This window comes from Daldinia caldariorum (genome assembly GCF_022478825.1).
Source record: "Daldinia caldariorum strain CBS 122874 unplaced genomic scaffold F4812scaffold_8, whole genome shotgun sequence".
NCBI lineage: Eukaryota > Fungi > Ascomycota > Sordariomycetes > Xylariales > Hypoxylaceae > Daldinia > Daldinia caldariorum.
The window spans coordinates 988070-1012305 of NW_025953044.1; the positions used below are offsets into that span (position 1 = coordinate 988070).

The following is a 24236-nucleotide window of genomic DNA, read 5'->3' on the forward strand; positions in this document are numbered from 1 at the left end:
ATATAACCTCATACGACGTCCGAGTATGCTTGATATAGCGTACGGGTACCTGAGTGGGTGCATGGGACGATGATAGTCCTAAAGATAGCGTAGGCGTCTTTTTTTTTTTTTTTTCTTTCTTTCTTTTCCATGTGGGAGAGGTAGAGTTAGGTAGGCTACTTCGTATGCTCGGCATATTATACCCGCATGCGGGCTATGGAGAAAGTTCTAATTAAAAAAGAGCCTGAATATCGGGATATATAAGGTACCTGTCGAGATGACACTGTAGGAGCCGAAGCCGCATGCAGCCAGCCATAAGGAAAAAGGGTTACCGACATGGAGACAGACGTTGGCGGTCCACAACGTCCATCCCGAGTCCGAGTTCATGATAAAGACGTGATGGTGAGCTGAGTTGCGGCCTATGATTCGCGAGGGGAAGTAAGGGTATCGTTCGACTCCTAACGCGCGTGGTACATGTGCAACATGTCAATATTGCACGTCACTTACCAGCCAGGAGGCTGTTCAGGGACCGGATCTGTCACTAACCTTAGTGGCCGTGGCCGGGGAAGTGGGCGATGCATATCCTGAGCAAGGGGGGGTCCTATTCTAGATGGAAATCTTGTTTCTTGTAAAATTCTGGTTCACATTACGAGATATCACTAGCATATATGGCAGGTATCTAGGTAATGTTCAAGGTTGCCTACCTTTATTATGAACGTGGAATACGCATTTACCTACCTTAGATAGATAGGTACCTTAGGTTAGGAGGTAGATATTTCATGTTCTGTTAAGCTTGAAGGAGGATCATTAGAGGATATGAATGACCGCCCCTATTTTTTCAATTGCTATATGAGGTATTGTATTGTACAATACTATACCTAATATTAGTAACAGGTATGTGAAGACTAGGGAGGGAGGTGGTAAAGAGGGGCACTAGACTCTCGGGTCTTCTAGCGGCGAGCATTAACCCGGTCCAGCTTTTACACTTGCATACATGTAGTAGGTCCTACCTAGGTACCTAAGTAGGCTCCTGCGCTCCCCCCGTAACAAAAACATCAACTTTTCAACATCACAATCCCTGCTTTGCTAACTCCCGGAACACCCCCCCTCCTCTTCCCCCCGTGTCTTTCTTCCGAAATAAGTCCAAAGAGGTTTCAACTCAAACAAGATATCCGATAACTCATATCTGGTAACTTACCTATCTAGTGTCTGGCGTCTAGTAGGTATAGTAGGTAATATGATATCTAAGTATCACACGTGTCATCGTTACGATCGTGAACCACACAATCTACGATCTAGATACGCGCACTACCTATGACGTGGATCTGCATCTTACGAGATACCCTCGAAAACCTTGTGTTAGCTTATATAGATAGCTACAGGGCCCCGAAATAGCTTGGATTGGCCCTATAATCTACTTAGGATCTGCCTTTGCAACATCAAACGCACCTAGATATGATATATCGACCCACTGCTATATATTCGGGTACTCCCATACTTTTGATCCCGTCCCAACTCCTGGCGTATGGATGCACAATTACCGGGTCTTGCCGGTTAGCACCGCTACTCCCACGCTGTCGATATCCGCCTCGAACAAGGCCTTAATCCTCCAGGTCCAATGAAGCCATTGTAAATATCTTGAGGAGCCGATCGGACTCAGCTCAGGTATTAGCAAGACAACACACCACTCGCCAACATCTATCAGTAAACATATCAAGTTTATACCATCAGAGGTACCTAGCCATGCTGGACCTGCCTAGTCCAGACGGACGGAAGCCTTAGGACCTTTCCCGGTCCTGTTCACAACGAATATTCACATTTCTCCCGCTTTCAACTCCAGGTGTGTCTTGTAACAACAGTGCGGTTACCTGAGGTATCTACCTTGGTTACTCCATTTACCTGCATTCAAACATTTCAAGGTGAACCTTGCGAGGTCATTAGTGCCAGAGACAATAGCGCCTAGGCCAATAGAAGAAAGTAATAAACTCAAAAAATCTCCAATTTGTTCCTGTTTAGTCCAAGCCAAGCGGAAGTTCCAGTACATCGTGGCAAATCTGCAGAAGCAATAGTCTATTAAGAAGAGCCCACCGGGATTTCCTGTTGTCTCCAAATGGTATGGAAATCGGTCAAACTTGGAGAACTAGGAAAGATTATCATTGAAAAGGTTACAACGATGCAGGGCCTTAGATACCTACGCACCTATAAGATATTTTGCGAGCTACATAGGTATACTAGGTACATAACCCCGATTGTGTACAACACGCCTGGGATTCATGTAAGAGGTCGTGTGCTTGCATTATCCTCTGGCTACTTACCTGGCAGCTCGCAGGACGTGGTGGTTTCATATGGACCGCTCGGTTTTGCTATCTACGCCAGAGGCAGCCAGTGTCTGTCATCGGAGGCTCAAATTCAACTCGAATAAGCCAGGAACCCTGCTAGGGTAAAGCTCTTCTATATGCAGATAATCTAACTACCTAAGGACAAGACAACTAGTACTGGCGTAAACTCCAGTTGCCAACTTGACGTACCTATGTTTCACTAAGACTACGTTTCTTAACGTCTTGAGAAGTCTTTGGCTCTATGTACTACTAAATCACACACACACACACGCAGGCTTTCTTAGATGGGAAAGCTATTGTGAGCTTAGTTATGTTATGTTCGGGGCAGTTCGAGTCACAAAACATTTGCCTTGGACAACAGCTTGAAATGGGTTTAAAGTAGTTTGGATGCTGAAGGTTCAGTCATTGGAAGCACGTTAGTATAGTGAAGGAAATAGGAGCGCAAGTGTAAAAGCCCGAAAGCGTTATGACGATTGACGACTCTGAAATGGCTTCCCGCAAGCCAACAGAGTCGGCGCTTCTACGGCTTCAAATACCAGGATATAACCCTTAGTCGGGGTTAGGGAGGTCGATAGAGACTGATTTCTATTGGTGCGCAACTGGAAATCCTGTCATCTCCAGCACGTGGCATATTTCTCGAAGAGTTAGAGCTGTCCTCCACCCCTATCACCACCATTACCACCGCCGTCAACTCCTCCGTGTTCCCTTTTCTACCGATTCTTGTCCTTGTCGTTACGTATAGCACGGGAATCTAACTAAATAGTATCAAGCTTGGGGCCTTAGTAACGGCAGGCGGCCCTTCTTGATAACATGGGCCGAGAATGAAGTCTGCAAGAACCCCGTTTTGGTCGCCTTCCGACGGCTTGGACCAAATTTGTAGCCAATCCAAAATCCCTGCTCTTGCTGCCCTCTCGGTTCCCTGTAATCTTCCCCAGTTTACCCCGTCAGGTCCCGCACTGACAAGGGCTTCACGAGCCGAGTGGATAATGAGCAGGATCGTGCCAGAAACAGGCCCTTGTTAAGGTCCCCAAGACCGTTAGAAGAACGGCAGGACAGCAGGGCCGGTGAGTACCTAGCCACTAAACCCCAAATCGTTCGCAAACCGTCTCCCACATCTTCAGCGTCTCTCCGCATGAACTATGCCCCATCTTTCCTCTTCTGAATAAAGGAACACAAATTTCAACATGCATTGCCCAGCCGTGGGCTCTTCTTATTAGTTGCTCTCCGCCGTACATATTTCTCCATGTCTCCAAATTCTAGCAAGATAATAGTATTATTGGGCGCGTCAAAATCGCTATTAGGCATACCGCAGCATGCAGCAAACAGTATAACGCCACCTCAACGCGGAAAGTCGAACTAAGTAACCAACAGTCGGTCAGCGATAAGGATGATATATTCGTTTACGACTCGATGAGAATTTTTATCTCTGTAGAGGAAGGATAAGGAGAAGAAGAAGAGGAAGGACTTGGGTGCGCCGATTTGATAGCAACAGTCTCATTTCCAGTTTCCAGAAACACATAAACCGAAGTATTCCATTATTATCGAAAGGCTCTTTGCGTCTTACTCGACATAGCTACCTCGAAATTGGACTTCTCAATCATGAGTGTAGCGCCTCTCCCTGGAATTCAACCTATCATCATGTCGCGGCCACAAGTCGGTATCGAGCGATTACCAAGTCGCCGTATGGGCAACGAGCCACGAGAAGCAATGAATTGCAAGTCATGTCGAAAGCGGAAAGTAAGGCTCCTTACGTTGGCGGAACCAAATCCAATTAGCCGAGTTTTTGTTCTTAATCTAACAAGCGGTATTCTCCGTATAGATAAAATGTAATCGACTGCGTCCATCCTGCGAAGCTTGCCAGGTCTTCCAATGCCCCTGTATTTACGGTGCGTGGTCGGCTTTCTCTCGCTTGAGGGGAAGTCCCCTTTGTGATGGGTTCATACAGTGAAGCTAATGGTCGCTCGATATTTATAGATGCTGTACCAAAGAAGAGGGGACCCAAGACAGACGTATTGGAAGCATTGCTAAAGAGAGTAGATGGTTTAGAAGCTCAGCTCAAGGATCACAAAAAGGGAGATGCTTTGCCAAGTACGGAGAAGCTTCCACCTATCAATACGGACGAAGCATCTTCTGGTGGCAGACGGGCAGCAGGAGACGATTCAAACCCCGGGCCGAGGTCAAAGCGTCCAACTCTGGATATCTCTCGAGCGACAGAGATCGCTTCGGAGTCTGCTATATATTCACCTACAATTGCTAGCGAGCCCTCCCCTGGAGTACAGATAGATACGCTCCTTGACACTTACTTTTCACGATTCCATGCGAAACCCTACCACATTCTTGACGAATCCTCGGTGCGACAACGGCTGCAACTGAATCAACTACCTGGCCACTTAATCTACGCCATCTACTCCGTCGCTGCTAGGTTCGATATCATCTCATAACCCAATCAAACGTACACATACTAAGACTTAATTAGATACACAACACATCCTAGTGGGTGTCAGTCTGCTGCCAAGTTGAGCGAAGAATATGCATTACGATCGAGAAGTGAGATTGATGAGGACGAACCGTCCATCGATACTCTTCAAACTCTCCTTCTCCTCGTCACTGCGTTCACGGCAGCAGGAAAGAGTAAAAAAGCATATATGCTCTTAAGTAGGTCTCCAAATGAGAATGAATGCCTTCGACACACTCTTCAGACTCGTGAACTGATTGTCCTATCCAGCGATCGCCATCGGAATGGCCATGGCCCTTGAGTTGCATCGGGAGGTGGATCTACAAGCTAGGATAACAGCTGTAGAACGTGAAATGAGAAGACGCCTGTTTTGGACTTGCTATCTCCTCGATAGATTCATGACGTGTGGCTCAAGACGCCCTTGTCTCATCAGCGACAGGACCATCCTTCTACGCCTTCCGTGCTGGTCTCCAAATCCATCCACTTTACCTGTCGAAGGAGACTTTTTTCAGAACGGGTCGAACCTTCAGCACCTACAAGGGACTGATAGGAAATCTCAAGGGAGCAGCGGGATGCTTATCGACATTAGCCGTATCCTAGGGTTCACAAATCGCTATCTTGCAGCGGGAGGTGTCAAAGGTGATTCCCATTTCCCCTGGCACGCCCTCTCTGAACTTTCCAAAATCAGGCAGGATCTTGATATATGGACCTCGGGGACCGCGGACGTCTTCTCGAGTATAGATACTCTCTTTGGACAACCTGATTCGACTGTTCTTGTTCTCAGCAAACTCGTCTACCACCTAATCCATTGTCTAATTTACCGACCCTTTCTCCCAGTTGACCTTGCGGAGCTGGCTGGAACAGGCCAACATCAATCTTGGCAAATAGAAGCCACGAACATATGTTTCTTGCATGCTAATGCGATAGCCGAGCTCGTCGAGCTTGGTAGACAGATGCCATCCATTGAATGGCCAGCCTTTGTTGGTTATTGCATCTGTACAGCAGGCACAGTCCATATACACGGAGCACATTACCATAAAAATGGAGGGGGAGAAGCGCTGGGTGTTTTGTCATCATCGTCAGAGTTCCTGTCTCGGGAACTACAGCAACTAAGCGAGCTGAGCTACACCTGGGCAAGTGTTCAATGCCAACGCGATACTTTACAAAGCATATATAGCGCTCATGCCGAATTAGTTAAGGGCCTTGCTAACAATTCGATGCGCTATTCCCCGGCTTTCAATCTCGAGGGCTTCTTCGACCGCTACTCAAATATCAGTCGACCGGGAGGTCGTCCATTCTCGTTTGACGCTATGAATCTAAGCCTTTCAGATATTACAACCGGTTTCGCTACGGATACGTATCCAGGTCCCGATTTGTACTCGCCGCGTATGAATGGGGATTTTGAACGACCAAACCTAAAGCGAAAGAATACTGCTATTGGTCAAAGGCGGTCCGACATAAGAAGCCTAACACCAATAAATGTAGAAAATAACAGGCCTCTAACTCCCGGGCTACCTACCCCTGGCGCTCATCCTCGGCACTTCTCTTTCTCGACAACTCCCCTTGCATCCTCGATAGCTCACACATCCAGCTCGCTGCTTTCCCACAGCACTAGCCAATCGGTACGGCAAAGACGCGAAACAGTTGACAGCCAGGCTAGTAGCGCCCCCAGCGGTACCGGAGCCGCAGGAGCCGGGTTCAACCCTGTAAACTATCAACCATCCCAACAACACATAGAACCTATATCAGCAGTCCCCTTCTCCCCGTCATACCAATATGCAACTCCCAGCCCGAGCGGAGACAATGAAAGCAGCCTCGGCGTCGCAAGCTACGACCCGATGTTCGGGACCGTGCCGACCAACACCTTCTCGTCCCCCACGCCGTGGCACGGCGAGGAAGATCACCACCGCAAGCCGCCGTCGCACTTGACCGCGGCTCCGAGCCCCGGGGCGGGAAGCCACAACGGCAGTCCGGCTGCTACCACTGCTACTACTACTACCACCACTACTACTGCTCCCGGCGAGGACAAGGATCCGTTCTTGAGCTTGCTGGAACAGCTTGCCGAGAACGAACACGCTATCGGGCAGGGAAAGGAGCTCGATTTCTTCTTGGTGGGGGTGCAGGAGTAAGCAGGATGCTTCAACGCCCCTATCAATATCCCTACCTAGGTTAGGTATCCTTGATGAATTATATTCACCCAGGTGTAACATAGCATATGATTTGGTTTTGTCTGGCATTGGTCTGTCTTCTGGGGGTTCTTCATAAGCCAGCGAGCGAGCGTTTTTGGGGTTTTTTTTTTCCTTTTGGAGCGATCACGACTTTTTTTTTCTCGTCTGTCTCTTCTTCATAGGTATCGTGTTCATATAACTGCATATATGATACCAGGCTGGGAAAAGCACAAAAAAAAGTAATGGAGAAAAAAGTGTATTTATAGGCTTCGGGGAAATAGGAGGTACCTAGGAGAGACGGGCATACATTACCTAGGTCAGGTAAGGTTAGGAGGTAGTAGGTATGAGGGAGTGGTTTAGTATATATGATTCGCGCTCGGTTACCTTAGGTAGAGCGATATTTAAAAGTCGGTTATTAGGGTAATGCCTATTGCTGTACCGTTCACGCAGTTTTTTAAGTGTTGTAAGGATTTCTGGCGTATATGATGTTGAGAGTTTGGTGTCAAGGGTGTAATCACCGGTTACAGCAAACACCCGTATCATACCGCTTGTTAACGGATTAAAGGATATTAGACTCGAGTCTTGTAGTACGATGAGCCAGGCCGGAGGAGAAGCTTCTATAATACCTATTCCCATAAATACCTCTAATATTGTTAATATAATTTATATTCACCTAAACCACCGTCATCCACATGGATCATCCATGTGGAACGGGAGTGAAAGTGGATAGGTCAAAGGTGGAGTGGTGATTCCAAAATTAGGCTCAATATGATCTGAGATTCATCTAACACCTGTATAGGGGAGGTAACCAATCAACCGTTAGCTATACGGTGAGTTTTCTTAGACTATCAAAGTTATATCTTCGTGTATTTTTAATATTAATATTAGGTACCTTACCTACCTGATAAATCTCAAAAGGGATGGTTTTCCTGATGCTACAATAGTTCATATTCACCATCTACACTCCACGGCCATGATCAAAAGTCAGCGTACCTAGCCCGTAAACATTGGGTATATTCAAATCAGGAGATAAAACGAAAGCGCTATTATATCAAATAAGAGATCTTTCACTCCTCATTAGCAGGTAGCTACATGTTTTTGCTGCGAACTAATTTTGCCAGCCGACTTTCCTACATAGAACCACAGAGTTCAAACTCTCATACAAACACGCCATTCGTATATTAAATGATTTTCTCCTATGTTAACTGTCGCATCCGCATATGGCATCTATCAACGGTATAAACCTCGATCTGACAACCACAACCGTATACTATGAGAGGAAGTAATACATAGTACCTTAAGCGGTAACACTAGGTGAAATGCCTCGGTATAGGATAGCAATCATGAGCTTTTAAATACAGAGCGAGTGTCAGAGCCTACTAGGTCTGAATTAGTAACGCCAGGCTCTCTGCTCTCTTGCAAGGGAGCTGGCTCCCCTTTAAATCGGTGACCAGTAGGCTCCTGTTCTACTCACATATCCCTGGCAATAGTTACTTAGATGTCTTGAGTTGGGTATGGTATTTGTGTGTGAACCCGAACTTTCTACTTGACGACATAGGTAAGACAAATTCTACCGGTACGCTGTTGGTGAATGATATTATGACTGCTACCTAATTGTACGCAATCAGAAAGCGTATGGAGGTAGGTCTCTTCTTTTGTGTCTTTTCTCCGCCTCGCGACTAGACGATAGCGCCTCTGAACCGAACCTCAAGTTCAAGTTTTATCACGTTGCTGGTGATCGGTGTCAACTCAGCATGGCAATTGACCCCCCCCCCCCCCCCCTCCCAATACTATTAGGTAGTAGCAACCCTTATTGGCACCTGCTCCTCATACTTGTCTTCTTAATTAGGGCTTAGTATCCGAAAGTGCCGTTTCCCGCAAGAAAGTGTAAATACGTGTGGTATTGAGCACGCTTTAGTTACTATACAATTTAAAACATGTCACTTCCATTTATCTTTGTACCAGTCTCCTGTATAGAACAGTATATTCCGCGAAATTGTTTAAACTTACCATTCACCGGTAAGTACGAATCTCCACCTCAATGTATAGAAAAATAGCTCTCTAGTCACTAGTATAACACTTAGAGTCACTACCGACCATTCGAGATCAATACGCTGTTAATTATGTCAATGCTAATGATGAGGCCATTAAACAACGAAGGGAATGAATTGCCTCGGTCGACACTGTTTTCTTTTACTTGGCCATTAGGAGGATTTAGGGGCATTGTAGTGGAAAATATGTTCTTAAGTCCCGTAGTCGCGTCACGAGCGGCGCAATATCATCACATCCCTTGTTGGGACAATAGTAGAGATAACTGTCCTATGTCCTCAAGTGTTAACAATTGATAATCTTGAAGCTTGTGGTTTGTTGGTATATGTGGAGACGTATTTGTGCTTAGTTTGCACTTGAGGACATAATCGGAATCAGAGCGAGTCCAATGACATTCACATGCTACCGAAAGAAAAAAAAAAGAAAAAAAAAGCTGTTTGCTATCATTGCTATGACTTGAAAATTAGATGGCCCACATGCAACATTACTTCTAAGCCCATCAGCCATGTCATAGGATGTCATAGGAACTCAGAATCTAAAATAAAACACGTTAATGATCGGAGCGGTTGGTAGATCCGGCTTGGTGAATACGGATGTTCGGCCCCACTATAAATCGGGTGCCGAGTCCTTGTACTACAGGAAACGGCGGAGGAGCGTAGAACTCGAAACACTTATTTGGTAGAGTCAGTAAACTCGTAATGTTTTCAAGCTTGATATTTATTAATCCCTATTGTCGCATAATGTAGTTTCGATATCATACTATTCAATGATCCATTCTACTTGTGTTTAATGCCCTAGGTTTACCAATAATCATGTGCCATGCTGCCATGATAATAGGTCGATGACCGCACACTTGTGTATATCAATAATGCTTTGCAATGGAAGAGCTACGTGATTATTAAACGCGTATTCCAAGGATGGATAATAATTGATACTATTCAAGATGAGCTGAAAAATTGGGTGAAGAAGAGGCGCGGACCACACACTCAGTTCTCATTAGGGACTTGTCATAAACACATTGCCTCGTGGCCTAGGTACCTGCCTAATGGGGTAAATGGTGTATACTGTCCAGTATACACCTAGGAAGGTTAGGTTAGGTTAGATTCCTCTTATCAAACATTGCTATGGACGCGACAATAATAATACTGATCAGGAACAGGTACAGAAACAGGTTGTTGATCTATGCTAATCTTTTCGCCGCGACTACACCTATTACCTTACCCGGTAGACTATTTCAATTCCGTTCTTTCCGATTCCGGACCGAGACTTTAGCTTAATCCCTAGGCCCCAAAGTCCATGCAAGTCCGTCTGGGGTCACCGGTGACTAACTCTTCGCCGGATCATCTTCTCCGCTCACCCCTGAAAGCCAAACAGTATGAGTACCTGAGGTACTTCATGGCCGAACTAGAGAATGCAAAGCGAATAACTAGGAATTTGCACTGCAAAAGTAACTAACCTAACCTAGGTACCTCTATATTCTTAAAAGCCCTGCTTATTAACACAACTCTATATTCCTTATACTAATATATTTGCCTGAAGGACCAAGTAGGTACCTGGAGAACTCGAGCAAAACAATTCACACAAGGGAAATTAATACATTATGATACCTTAGCCAATGTTTATTTCATATGATTATGGTTGTTAAGATTAAATATCAATTGACTAGCTTCGTAGGCTTCTAGAAGATTACGACGGTGCAGAATACTACCTGCTTATATGTAGGCACCTATCTGTAAACATCACTCTGAAGGGACAGTAGGGCTCCCCTAAGGGGTAAGCCGCCGGATGCCAGATTTATATGGAGGACATTTCCTTATCTTAGAAGGGGGTAGGATTAATATGTCACTGTCCAGATACCTATTCAGTTTCTTAGACCCTATCTTCCACTTCGCCCAATAGAACGTCCTGCTAATGGTGAATGAATCAATACTAAACGTCTGAGAAGAACCTTATAGAGAGAAAGTACAAGGCATAGCCACAGTATCCGCTTAATGATATTCTTATATATTATTTCCGTTCAAGCCACCGCCAGACTTGCCCATTGTACATACTAGGCGTGTACAATATAGTAGGATATATTATCATATATTAAGTGGTGTGAACCTACCTAACCTTACCTATACCTCCCTCCTAGGTAGTTTATCCTCGACACGGCATTTCCTGTCATGAAACCTATAGGGCTGTAATGGGTGCTTGTCCGGCAGACCTTTCCCGTAGGCTGATCATAGCATGCTAATGATGCGCCCTTGAGCAGAGAACTTGATCCAATAGGGAGCCCACCGATGACTCCTCGTTCTCTGCTTATGCTATCGTGGAGCGGTCAACGTAGCTATATTTGATCAATTATCTACTCCAGGACAATATCCTTCTGCCTCCTACCAGGCTTGTTCTACCTTTCTTGTCTACGTAAAAGAAGGAGAAGATGGGACCGGACGTAATAATAGACGATGACTCAAAGTCAACTACAAATGTGAAGCCACTATCGCCACGGCGTTGCGGCGCCACATAGGAGCTTGAAGGTCGCAATTAATCTGATGCGTTCCGATTAGCTGAACATCAGATTCAAGCTGACTCGTCTCCCGCCCGGACAAGGCTTCAACGAAACTACATGCGCCAAGAGGGTCCCTATTTTGCATGATGTCACTCACTAACAGACATAGGCACTGCGCAAATGCTAATACTGCTTAGCCGGGTGGTAATTTGAGATTGCGCATAAATCTCTTCCCGTGTATGGGGAATGGGCATTCTTACTGCTGCTACGTCATCTAGTGGTAGTCCAGTACACCGTTGCTTTACAAATGAGACTGAGTCTCGATTCCTATCTGTCCTAACCGCTACCCGAGGTAGCAAAAAGACCTGTCACATATCAACTATCCCTCAGGGTAGGCCGGCCAAAAAGGCTTAAACTCTGAGGCAGATCAACAACACAATGGCACAGGGCAAGGCTCGGCGTATGCAGATGGACGTTTGTAGAAAGATAGGACATGATATATAGGAAGGTCCAGAACAAGCCCGTCCGGATATACGGCGTTGCTCGTCGCCACTCACAGACATACGCACACGCGCATACCCCGGAGGATGGATCGTCGGCGGCGGCAGCAGCAGCAGCAGTCGGCGCAACAGATTGCGAAGCACAAGGACTGCGTCATTATATGTATTTTTCTCTTATAGGTATGTCGTGTGGAAGAAGCGGGATCCTTCCCACCAGAGTCAATATAGATAGATGATTCGAGATCGTGCGCTGACCATGCGACCGCCCGAAGGGCACGCGTTATCCCGCTTACGGTGGTGCATGTGGATGGCTGGGATTGGCTTGCGAGACTCGGCGGGAAAAAAAAAGGGTAAGGAGGGGAAGAGGGGGGGAAGTAATAAGATCACTGAAGGACGCCCCCCTCCTGCAAGATTGCATGGAGAAATCGAGAGATCGGGTCGAGTTGCTCAGACCAAAAAAAAAAAAAAAAAAAAAAAAAAAAAAAGTTAAATGAAACGACAGGTCTCTTTTTTCCTTTTCTTCTGTCTCTCATTCTTCCGAACCCTCGATAACATCCGCGGGATCTTATGGTCAGCTTACCACCTTCAACACAACTGCGTCCCGCAGGCAACGGATTACTGTTAACCTCGACAGTTACATTGCCGATGGATTTGAAGCGACGATTGCATTGCATGGGGAGGCTAGCAGGGCGTTATAGCTCCGTTGTGTATAAGTAGTCGAGGGTTCGTTGGTTGATTGTCTCGGTTGACTGCATCTTGCCGTCTCTCCCTTGCTTACTTTGCACTTTTCGAGTCTAGACGAGACGGCAACTCTGAGGGATCATGTAGCGTGTAGGCAATTCATAGGTCAGTAACAAGATCAGCGGCGCAAAGTTGATCTATGTACGAAGCACAGGTATGATTTTAAACTATGGAGGCGCTGTTACTCATTAGCGTACCGGAGACGCTGTAAGTGCCGTACCCTCTTGTGCAGGTATCTCGTTCGCCGTGTTTTAGGTAGACAAATAAGATGCGCAGCAGACGACGTGTCGCCTCGAAGAAATCTTACCCTTACATCTTTCTCTACGCAGATGAGCCTATCGGCTGGAGAGGGCCAGTTAAGACATACATAAAAAAATACCTGGGGTATTCTATTGGGCGGTAAACGGAAGACCTTACATTGACAGACAGTAAGGCTGAAACAACGGGTTGAGACAACAGCTTAAGACATAGTTGCTGTCCTCTTACATAATTACAGAATGTCATATATATATAGTAGTACATGCCAGACGGGTACGGGGCCAAGAGTTTAGATAGATTATCTCGATGCATAGGATCGCGATCTAACATATCCGGGGAGGAGGAACGTACGGTTTTTACATGAGGGAAAAGGCGGCGGTACAACGCGTAGGTAAGAGGTAGCTTTCTCATCCACGAGCAGCCGAGGTATCAGCGGAAGCGAAGGGAAAAGGGGGTTGTTAATCGTGACTGCGCTGCTACAGCATAAGCCAAGCGTATTGATACAAATGCACACCTCATACATAGTACACCAAGGAGTGGAGCGGAGGAGGGGAAACATTATCGGCGATCACTTTTTTCCTGCGCGCCTGCGCGGTTTAGGAGATACTGATTTTTCTCGACAAAAACGGTGCTTCCCGATATGCGGAACAAAGTGACAGGTAATCAAGAGTGTGGTAACACTCATCTTTTAATTAGTAATTTCGTACCACATATAGTTCCTTGGAATAATACAGGTGATTTGCAGTCATTGACAACTCACGCTGTTTCGCTCTTGAACTTCTCATTTCGTAAGAAATGATATATGACAGAATTCTCACGCTTCGTGACGACAACACCTTCGGCTAGAAGAGCATAACGTCAGGGCCCATACTCTGGGGATACCTATATCATACCAGGTACCTTAGGTACCGTACGTATGATACAGGACCCGCAGGGAGCTGCCGGCTGGTGAAGATTTGCTTGACACTCTACGACTTAGGATGGCTAGGGCTAGGGAAGGGGGCGACTATTGGTCGGTTCGGAATCGCCTATGGGAGTAGCTAGCCCCTGACCCCAGGCGAGGCGAGGGCTCTGTATGGACAACTGGGTTAGAAAGTCAGATCCTGCAATGCATCCATCTTGTAGAAGCAGCAGGGAGAAACGGTCCCGATCTTAATTCATTAATTCATTCAAGGACCAGGCTCTGGGGTTGTTTGGTTAGGCGGTGGGCGTTGAACGGACGCTTCACCACCACTCCTTTCACCGGACTTTGCTGCGCCAATAGGAGGCCAGTAATTCCCTTGTCCCCTTGTCACCCCCCTCGCCGTGATAAGCATCGAGTGGATACAGTGGAACCCCCAGTGATCGCCGGGACCAAAGCCACAACGTCGCATTGGAAGAGTAGCATCGTGCTAGGCGTGTTAGGTAAGGAAAGCTCATGTGATATTCCTAGATTCGTCGCGCCTCGGCCCTCAGGCGCCCCCTTATCGAATAACATCTAAGTAAGGTATGCAAGAAGGTAAAAAACCTGGTTGAGTGCCCGGCCACCTCCGGATTCTTGTCTACTAGTGTTTGGTATAGGCTAACTTAGGAGAGGTATGTATGTAACTCCCCATCAACACTACAATCTATTAAACCTGTATCTACTACCTATCGCCCCTAGCCCTTGATTACGTAGTGTGGTGCTTTGTCTCTCGCGCAGACGAGTCTCAAGTTTCCTCATTCTCAAACTCGCGATACGTCCTGACCCACTCGATGCCTGCTGGCTAGCATACGATGCTGTACAGTACGATTGTACAATGCCATGACGCCCTTTGGTGGACCGAATCCATCGATAGCATCCAATAATCCTCAGCCACGGAAACAGGTGGTGTCTACTGCAGAACCATATAAATTTATGCTTGCCCCCTGCGAAGAAAAAATGATAGATCATAAAAAACACCCGGGCAAGCGGATGCAGAAACAATTTGCAGGCACTTGAACCTTACTGCTACCCGTACCATAAAATATGGCGGGGCTATGATAGGACCGGGACAAGGCGACGTGGTAGCGGGACATGTCGTAGTTTTATTATGTAGTATATGTAGGTTTGTGCATTAATACGACAATATGTATTATATCATAACAAGTCAAGGCTCGCCTGTGGACGGATAGCGTAGGGACTTGGATTGGGCTTGGTTAAGCCATCCGAGAGGAACGCAAGGGTACGCCGGGTGCTCGCTTCAAAGCGCATGCAACAAACATATTACGGCAAAGCTGGCGGTAACGGGACTCCCGAGGCCGGAATAGCTTTTGCACGGCAGCACCGCCGAGAGGAGAGCTAGCCAGTATTAGTATCATTACGCATTACACACAGGCATTTTCTAGGTATGGGACAATCCCACACCATGACTCGGCATCCGCCTAACGGAGGTGTTCTATCGAGATAAGATACAAAATAGAATCGAGGTTTTCCGCCTATGGGCCATGGAATTCAGCTGGGTAGCGTGCACCCCTTATTTTAGCAGGCATATCCATGGTCGAGCCGGTTTAGCTTCCAAATCCGGCCAAAACAGAAGTAATATCGGATAGGTGGTTACCTAAATGGGCCACCATTGCGGCACGACTTACGATGAGATAAGAAGGGGAAAAAAATTGTATGGGTAGTAGCGATGAAAAAAACGGTAAACGCCCCATGCTAGATCTACTATAAGATCAGGCGATCATACGCGTTGGGTATCATTGGCTCGCCGGTCAGAGATCCAGATTCCAAGAAAACGAAGGGGGTTCCATTCAGCCTTGTGGACAAGAGTCCTAGGTATTTGACAAAACGGGAGCAACGAGGTTCAACCCCCTACGATGCTCGCCGGAAATGTTTAGATTACAGCGAAATAGAACATAGAAATCAATATAGCTTTGTGCAATGGTATAAGATTGTTCATTGTCTCGACGGGGGGATAATAGAAAGATATGCCTCAAAGCCAAGACGACCCCCCCCCCCCAGAAAAAAGGGTCATCTGCCAGCTCATCATTCCTCCGGACACGTGCGAGACTGGCCATAATGGCATAATCTTCAGTGAGCGATTTTCAACGCCCGGCGGGTTTTTCTTATATGTATCGAACCGATCACGGAACGGGAATGGTACTAAATTGCAAAGAGTCCTATACACGTTGACAATTCTTTTATAGAGCAAAGATAATGGACTGGACTTGGAGCGGGATCCGAGCATCTATCGTATGGCCTCTCGCGAGGGGAGGATGGGCAAAATCACCTTTCCTTTCATAATAAATAGATAAATGATTGCGCACTATTGGGCAAGGGGTTTCATCGTCACGAGAGAGGTAGGTATGCATTTCTTTCAGCTCTTTGCAGTGAAACCACACCCCATGGGAGGGCGCAAGGCATCATGAAAGTGAAACGCCAGCGAATCTGGTAAGTCTGGTGTACCGGACTAGATGATTGCTGGAAGAAACAGGAGACCGGCCCCCGCCCCCCCAGTCGGTACCAAAGTAGCGGAAGGAAGAAGGAAAATAGAAGAAGGAAAAAATCCTTCTACGAAAGGCGAGACAGATCTGGTGGTCTGCAAATCGAGGCCGCCCTTTGGGGGAGGGATCCAGATTACACCGCAGTCTTGGGTCGATGGCTGACGTTAGGCACTTATTAGTTTTTCCCAAAGCTCGTACCGTGCCACTTCTCGCAACCACTATTGATGGATCGGGAGGGGAGTGCGGAAGTTAACTCATCCTATCATAGGTTCCGGATGCAACGCTAGGACGTTGGGTTGCTCGCCTCACCACCGGGGGGACTCGTCTACTACCTAGCCAACTAAGCTCGCGAGGTTGGCATACAACTCGTGGTTCGTAGCAAACAAATTTCACCAGTTCCGACGTCGTGCAGCGTCGCTGCAAGTTTGACAGGTTGTCAAAACGTGATTTTGAGAATGAGGCTCTTGACGAGGTTCTCTTAGAGTCGCTGGAAAGCCCTGCCGAAGGTGGTCCTCGCACATGGTTCCCACAAAACAACCTATATTGGACATTGCTATTGGCGAGCATGAGCGAAGCGCGACTCCTTTTACCTTACCCGCCATATCTTGGCCTGGAGTCATTCATTTCTTGTGTAGGAAGCACCCTGAAAATACAATATTGCACGGCAAAGACACTGCGGGTACGTCAGGTCGCCAGCACGGTCGCCTTAGAAATTGATCCGACGTAGCTGTTCCATATAGTTGGTTGGGAAAGCGAGATGCGTAAATCGGATAGCACCCCCAAGTGACGAATAGCGTACGCCGAGTGTTTTAGGTGCGGTCTTCTTTACCAGATCTCATCTGAGTCCAAAGCTTCTTTATCAACTTAATCGCCTGATTGCTTATGAGGAGAGGTACGTAGGATCTGACCTACATACCTCTTAATGCCTAGGTTCCTAACCGAAGAGCTATTCTGGCCTATCGTATATGATGATCGCCTCCCAATTCAGAAGGATTTTAGGGGTACGGATTCCTGAATCGGATGTAAACCCGGTAGCCTGGGGCAGCTTCTAGTTTTTCTAGACTTTCTAGCATCGACTTTGGGACCCTCCGCGCGTGGGGTTTCGAATCATTCCAATATATAGAGCTGACCGGGGATAGTTACGGCGGTGGATGGGGGATCTGGTATATGCTATGTATTGTACACTACCTAGTAGGTAGGTAGGTACCTTACGTCGCAACCCGTACCTAAACCTCTCCCTTTCACATCTCTCTCGCCTGTGTAATTGTTTTTTTTGACCCACACGCTCTCCTTGAGCGAATCCCGAACGCTGGCCGAGATTAGGAGACCAAATCCCGAAAGGGCTAAAAAGAGCCACTTATATTATTAGCCCTAGCTGTCATTTCGATGGCTCAGCGGCAGCCTTTATGTTCACCGCGTTCCCTTAGGTAGGTACCTCTCAATGCGTTAGGTACCAAAAAGTATGTTGAACGGATAATCCGCCGATATACCCGCGCCTGTTTCGTAGGAACAAGTTGTCCATATCACTACCGCTGATATCTAACGCATCAAAACCTCATAATAGACTGAGGAACGGGGGGCGCCAAAGTAGTATGTTCTATAGCTTTCACTAGCTGGTCGGGGCCTACCAATACTTTCGTCGCTAGTGCGTATGAGGTCGAGATAGTTGACAAGCGTAGGACTTCTTTCCGCCAATGAGCAACTAGTTGGCGGGTTTTCTTTAGCATAGGGGATTATGTCTCTTCTCCTCAAATCCTCGAGCAAGGGCGTGCGTTTCACGCTGGCAGGCCCTCGAAAATATCCCAAAGTGGAGCGGCTAGGCAATGACAACGCCTTACACTATCTGTTTAGGCTTCTAATACTACCTATACACTATGGATAGTAGCTGGTTGAATTGGCGATCTTAGTCTTCTTGGCGATATCCACGTGCAATTTGTACGGCATAAGTGCCTCAGAATGCTTTAGCACACATTACGATTGGACCAGTACCTTTTAAATCCCATCGAATTCCATTAAAATCCGCGTACACGTTCAATGTATGAACCTTGTGTAGTTGCCGCACGGACGAGTAGTTAACAGGTACCCACTGTATCTATACAACGTACCTATGATATAGTGCTGACATGGCAGTCTAAATTTATATTGCATCGAAAAAATCCTCTTTTTTCTAAGGTGGGAATGCTATGGAACACATACGCATGCGTAACTGAGGAGGGGTGTTCCCTGTCAGTGATGGTCAAATATCTGGTCTCGATTCACCGATCTAATATTTCCCCCTTAGATAGCGGTACCTTACCCGATAACTTTTAGATCGCATCAGCTTCCTTTTTCTTTTTTTGCAAGATGGTATTTGTGACTGGTTATGTGTTCCCGCTCTTAAGGATGGGTTGATTTACCAGCATAAGGGTTACACTAAGTCGTAAAAGCCGTAAACTCGTGCCCCGTGCTTCTTCTAGTATTGTGTCCGAACCTCGTGTTGATAAGTTTAACGTCACGGCCACCAAGAAAGGACAACGAAACACTAAAGGCCAGCGGCTACAGCGTTATGACGCAAAGATAACCACCAGAACCGACTAATCCTTTGAAGATCGTCCATTGTTTGACTCATGAGTACAATAGTAGTGTATAGAATGGTCCGGTTGAACAAAACCTATCATGGCATCTCGAGAGGTACTTAGGTAGATTTCGTTCCCTTGCGCCCAACCGAGATAAGAAGAGTTTGCGAGTTATGCAAATGTCCTCAGGGGAAAGAATCCGAGGTGCAGACTGATACAATGCAACGAGGTCGTATTACCATAGTATGCATTCAAATATTTCGCTCAACTTGAACAGCCTTAGCATAATTCAGTAAGGGCGTTCCTTCGACACAGGACGCTAAGGAATGTTTGGGTAGCTTTTTGCTGTACCCTGTGTGTATGATCACGAAGATCGGATCTTCGCCTTGTGAGGCTAGGTGTTTCCGGCGAGATATATTCCGAGAAGAGTTAGCCGTTGCACATTCGTGGCTCGGCAGTTTTGCGCGTAAGATCAGTTAATGCAGCCTGCCGCAATCTGATCGTAACCTTACAAAGAAAAAAGAGAGAGGGAGAAAAAGATGTACAATACACGCGAGTGTTGATTTGCCCGCCCGGGGGTTATTGTACGTGTAAGTAATTTGGTGCTGGTAGCATATAAATTGGGGATCCATCCAAGTCGCGTGCGACACCGGCAAATTACGCATTGTGATGCGGAAACTCGTAATCATTGCACGTATTTGGCATAATGAATTACGTTTAAAGTAGGGGTACAGTAGAGTACCGTAAGTATCTAGAAAAATATTGTAATTGTTAGTCTCTCTAGATCTACAAATTAGTTACTTCAGAATCTATCAAAGGAAAGCAGTGAGACTTTAGTAACGGGTGGATAAAAAGGAAAAAGGGGACCAATAACTATAGTATTGAATAATGCAAATTCTAACTCCTATATTTTACTTTTTACCTATAGGTTAGGTAGGTAGTTGTCTTTGTCTAATCCACGAGTTTTGACAATACTTAACATAGTAGGTCTTGCTTGATCACCCAGGGGCAAGCCTAAAAAACAACCTCGGGTTAAGGGGGTAGCGAACTTTTTTTTCTCTTCTCTTTCCAGTTTAATAACACAACTTTCCGGGATCAAGTAGCTTACGCGGTAATAGACTCTAATATACTCGACAGAGGTATAGAAAGACACGTCGAGAGAAACACAACCGAGCCGTCTCGATAAAAATTGTGTTATACAATTCCCAAGTGCTCCTACAATCGTCACTAATGTCACGAATTCCAGCTGGGCGGTTCAAGTCACCAAGTTACCTTTCAGCGTATCGGTCGCTAATCTGTCCAAACAAGCCAATCTGGATGCGAGATCTCCGAAAATTTGTTTAGTAGCATGGGGGCGCAGGGCAATCTAGCCGAGGAGCGAGTCCTGATCGATTAATTGCACGCTAAGCCCGAGTCGAACCATTTGTCCACATGGTTCTCCAAATCTGACCGAAACCCCGGGATGGAATGGTGATCTTGGATTGGCTGATGACGATGATACCGACCAAGACCTGTTTTAAGAGGTATATATGGTTATATACATAATTTGCAGAAACCTACCTAACCTAATATTTGCGTTCGTCGGTGATAAGGCCAATACTAGTAAATATCAACCATAGAGGAATTGAAAAAGAGAAGGAAAGTAGGTGGTCGAGTTTTCATATGTCGCTATAAATAGCATGTAAGTACCTCCTAACCTAATATTAAATGTCAAAGAACGGCAGATGCGGGAACTGAATACCTTAAAAAGTTAAGCAAAGTTTATAATTCAAAAGACCTGGAAAGCTTGTAGCGAGTTGTTACATGAAACTGTCAAAGAGGTACCTAACCTTTATCACCTGAGCATTTTTAACCTAGAAGGTAGGTACTGTGTAAGTAGTACCTATGCGTTACCGGAGGTATGTACCTATTCAATATATTTAGACATATTTTCCGATATGTATTCCCGACTCTAACGGTTGCATATGTATGCGTTTACTTAGTAAGTACCTGCCTTTAAATATGCATTTTGTGTTTCAAGACAAATAAGAAAATGGCAAGATTTAGCGGTGCGAGGCGGGTTGTCAACTTTTATTAGTACCTAATGTTGATAGGTGACCTAACGAATAAGGTAAGCTTCCCTTACTCCCATTGCGTAGAACCTAACGCTATCGTAATCTACGATTTTATCTGATCTGATCTGATTTGATCTCGCCTATTTTTCCTTAGGTACATATGGGGAATTTTCTTAGCAACCCTCACTTTTTAGCATCGCACTAGGTTAGGTACTTCGAGATGGTGTTTCGTAGGCGATGGAAGGTTTCAAGGTTTATTCGAATGTTTGAGAAGCTTGGTCATTATCTTACACCTACACAGCATTTTTGCAGTACCATTTTCACAGGGCTAGGGTAGGGTACTTCAGTCCCAAGTCATTAAAACAACCCCCCTCCCAATCTCTCTCTGAATGAGGTCATTGAAATTATCGTAAAATGATGAACTATATGTAAGCTACTAAATGAACGCACTAACAACAAGGTTATTAGATATGGTACTGCTTCATTAAATATGCCATGGTACCTAGCATGGCATATGAAATAAACGAAATACGTGTTTGATTTAGCATTTCGAACTCTGCGGGTTTGAACGTTGTGGGGTGCATATAATGACCTAAGAGAAAATTACGATTGATAACAGCAATAAACTAGGAATAAAAAATGAACTCGTCAAGAAACGCACGAGGAAACATATGACAGATAATAGGAGGTACTTATTGTTATACATACCGGCATATCAAACGTACATCTTAAGTACCTACTTGCATGTATAATTAATATATATGATATAAACGAATAAATAATAAAATAGAGAAGAAAATAAAAAGATACCTTGGTAAGTAGTAATAAGAAGTAAGAAATAGGAAATAAAAATAAAAATTGCAAGTATAACCTCAAAAGGGATCGAGCGGTACTCCGAGTGTACATGCACTTTCGGCATCTTGCAGCGGCCATACCTGGTTCCTGTCAACCTTCTCCACCAGACTAAAGTAGAGAGGGTAGATTTCGACGGCTGCAGTGGACAGCTAAACCATGCGAAAAAAAAGCGGCCCCATAGACGGCCCATAATATTTCAATGAGATCCATCTGGGTATCCATCTTAGCCTACCAGGTAGGCTGGTAAGTTAGGTACCACACCAGCCATCGTGTCTATGTGTGTAGCGTGTGTACCTTGTACTGTACAAAACATTACAAGCTACCTCTTACCTACTATGTAAGTACCTAGACCTAACATACCTAAATGCAAGTATGCAAGTAGTAGTATGTATTATGTAGTACGGTACGTACTGCATGGGATTAGGTACACTACGTAACGACGTACATAGAAATACGTACACGTACATCAAAGTAAATGTAAATACGTACCTAGATACCTACCAGGTAGGTACTAAAGTACCTGTAATAATGGTAATAATAGGTAACTTCAGCCCATGCTGCACATGCCATGCCATGCTCGCTCGCCATGTTCTTCTTTCGTAACCCCATCATCTTCCATTCCCCATGTCCACACCCCCCCATGTCTCCGAATCTTACAATTCTTTTTTCTTCTTCTCCGAACAACCAGTGATGCTCGCCTGCAGCTTCCTCTAAGACTTTGTAATATGTACAATACCTAAATTGTATCTGCTGCTAAAGGTCAATAGGATACCCGCAGGTTCTTCGTCGCCCAAGAACAAAGTTGTTCGACTCGAACTTCTGCATCGTACCTATGAAGAAATGTACCAAAAAAAAAATGTACGAGCAATGTTACGATATACTAGCCAGGCTGTCATCAGATTCCGAAAGAAAAAAAAAACTTATGCACATCTCATATACCTAACCTACCTCTTCATGGTATGGTGTCATATCACTAGGCTCTCTAGGTTAGTCGATGCGTCGATGCATGGGGCTTCCTTCTCTGAAAACCCATCCGCATCCTTACTCGGATTCAAGGTTGCGGATTGTCACCGAGAGATCGTCATGAAAGGTCGGGTTCCTTAGGCGTACCGAATCATACCCTTCCTTCCCCAATCAGGAACGACTCCCTTTGCGGAACCCCCCCGGTCAACCCTAGGGTCTACCGCCATCTCATCTTCGATCTAAGCTGCCAAAGAGTTGTTAAGAGATGCTAGTCGATGCGGTCCCATCGCCACCTAAGGGGGCCTTGTTACCTTCACCGTCTAACAGCCTTGGATTGCCAAAAAGTGGTGCCACCTTATTTCGCAGTGAGGATAATGGCGTGACCTGACAGGTTTCGGGACTCGCTATTCCTACACAAGTTAGGTGCTTATACCTATATTGTATTGGTCCCTAAGACTTGGGCCGTCGGGAGCGATCCGTTCACGTTAAGATTCGCCCACAAATCCCATGTAACTGGGGCTACCGTAAGTTTGAGAAACAAAAGATCGTCATCTAGCTATTCCCAGCTCATCATAGCCGACCATATTACCGTGGTCGTGGTCTTTTTTTTTTTTTTTTTTTTTTTTTTTCTCGCAATCAGATGTGGTGGTTTTGTTCTTCCTGGCTGTTAGCGAAAGTACCTTCTTACCCGAAAAATTTGTCAGGTTTGCACCCACGCCCGTCTCTGCTGCTGCTTCTTCTGCCTTCAACGGATTACCTACCTTGCCTAGACATGGTACTGTTTCGACGAGACCTGCGAGATCTGGCTGTGATCCTCAAGATCCAGTGTTGATGGTGGGGAAGGGGTGTGGCTCAGAAATCTCAGGCAATCTCAGCTTCCTAACCTCTAGGATTCTGATAGAAGCGAAGGTTCTCCGTACCAACTCACTGGCCGCGAAGCCGTGACTTGTGAGATTTCTTACCCTTGTCCTGACTACATAGTGTATTTCGTGCCCCCCGTCTCCCCCACTTCCAGCGACCCAAGGTTGAAGTCTCCGTACTGTGGCCTGCGTAGTTGCTGCACGTACAGATGATACATACCTAGTAAATGGGTAGGCAGGGGTGTCCTAAGTTATGTACGTGCACTACAGGTTGGTGTTCCTTATTACGCATAGGTTATTTGCCCATCTATGTATGATGTACCATACTAGAGTAGCATACATCTCGCTCCAATCTGCTGTGCTTATTTCTCTAAACTCTTCTTAATATCTACAACACGTCGCCTACGTTTTCGTCACCGCTTTCGAACCTTTTCTTCTCTTCTCTTCTTTTCTTCATCCCCATTCCAAAGTCACGAGGTCTTAAAGTTGACCACGAAGATATCGACAGCTGGAAATCTTGGTTCG

The 24236-nt window shown here is 45.8% G+C and overlaps 1 protein-coding gene across 1 annotated transcript; it reads left to right on the forward strand.

Moving 5' to 3' along the window:
• Positions 1–3735: 3735 nt before the first annotated feature.
• On the forward strand, positions 3736–7085 carry F4812DRAFT_387577 (fungal-specific transcription factor domain-containing protein). Its single transcript, XM_047932086.1, has 5 exons — positions 3736–4055; positions 4138–4204; positions 4293–4740; positions 4795–4973; positions 5044–7085. Exons 1-5 carry the CDS (start codon positions 3918–3920, stop codon positions 6900–6902), a joined length of 2691 nt encoding a protein of 896 aa, XP_047790348.1. The 5' UTR covers positions 3736–3917; the 3' UTR covers positions 6903–7085.
• Positions 7086–24236: the final 17151 nt, after the last annotated feature.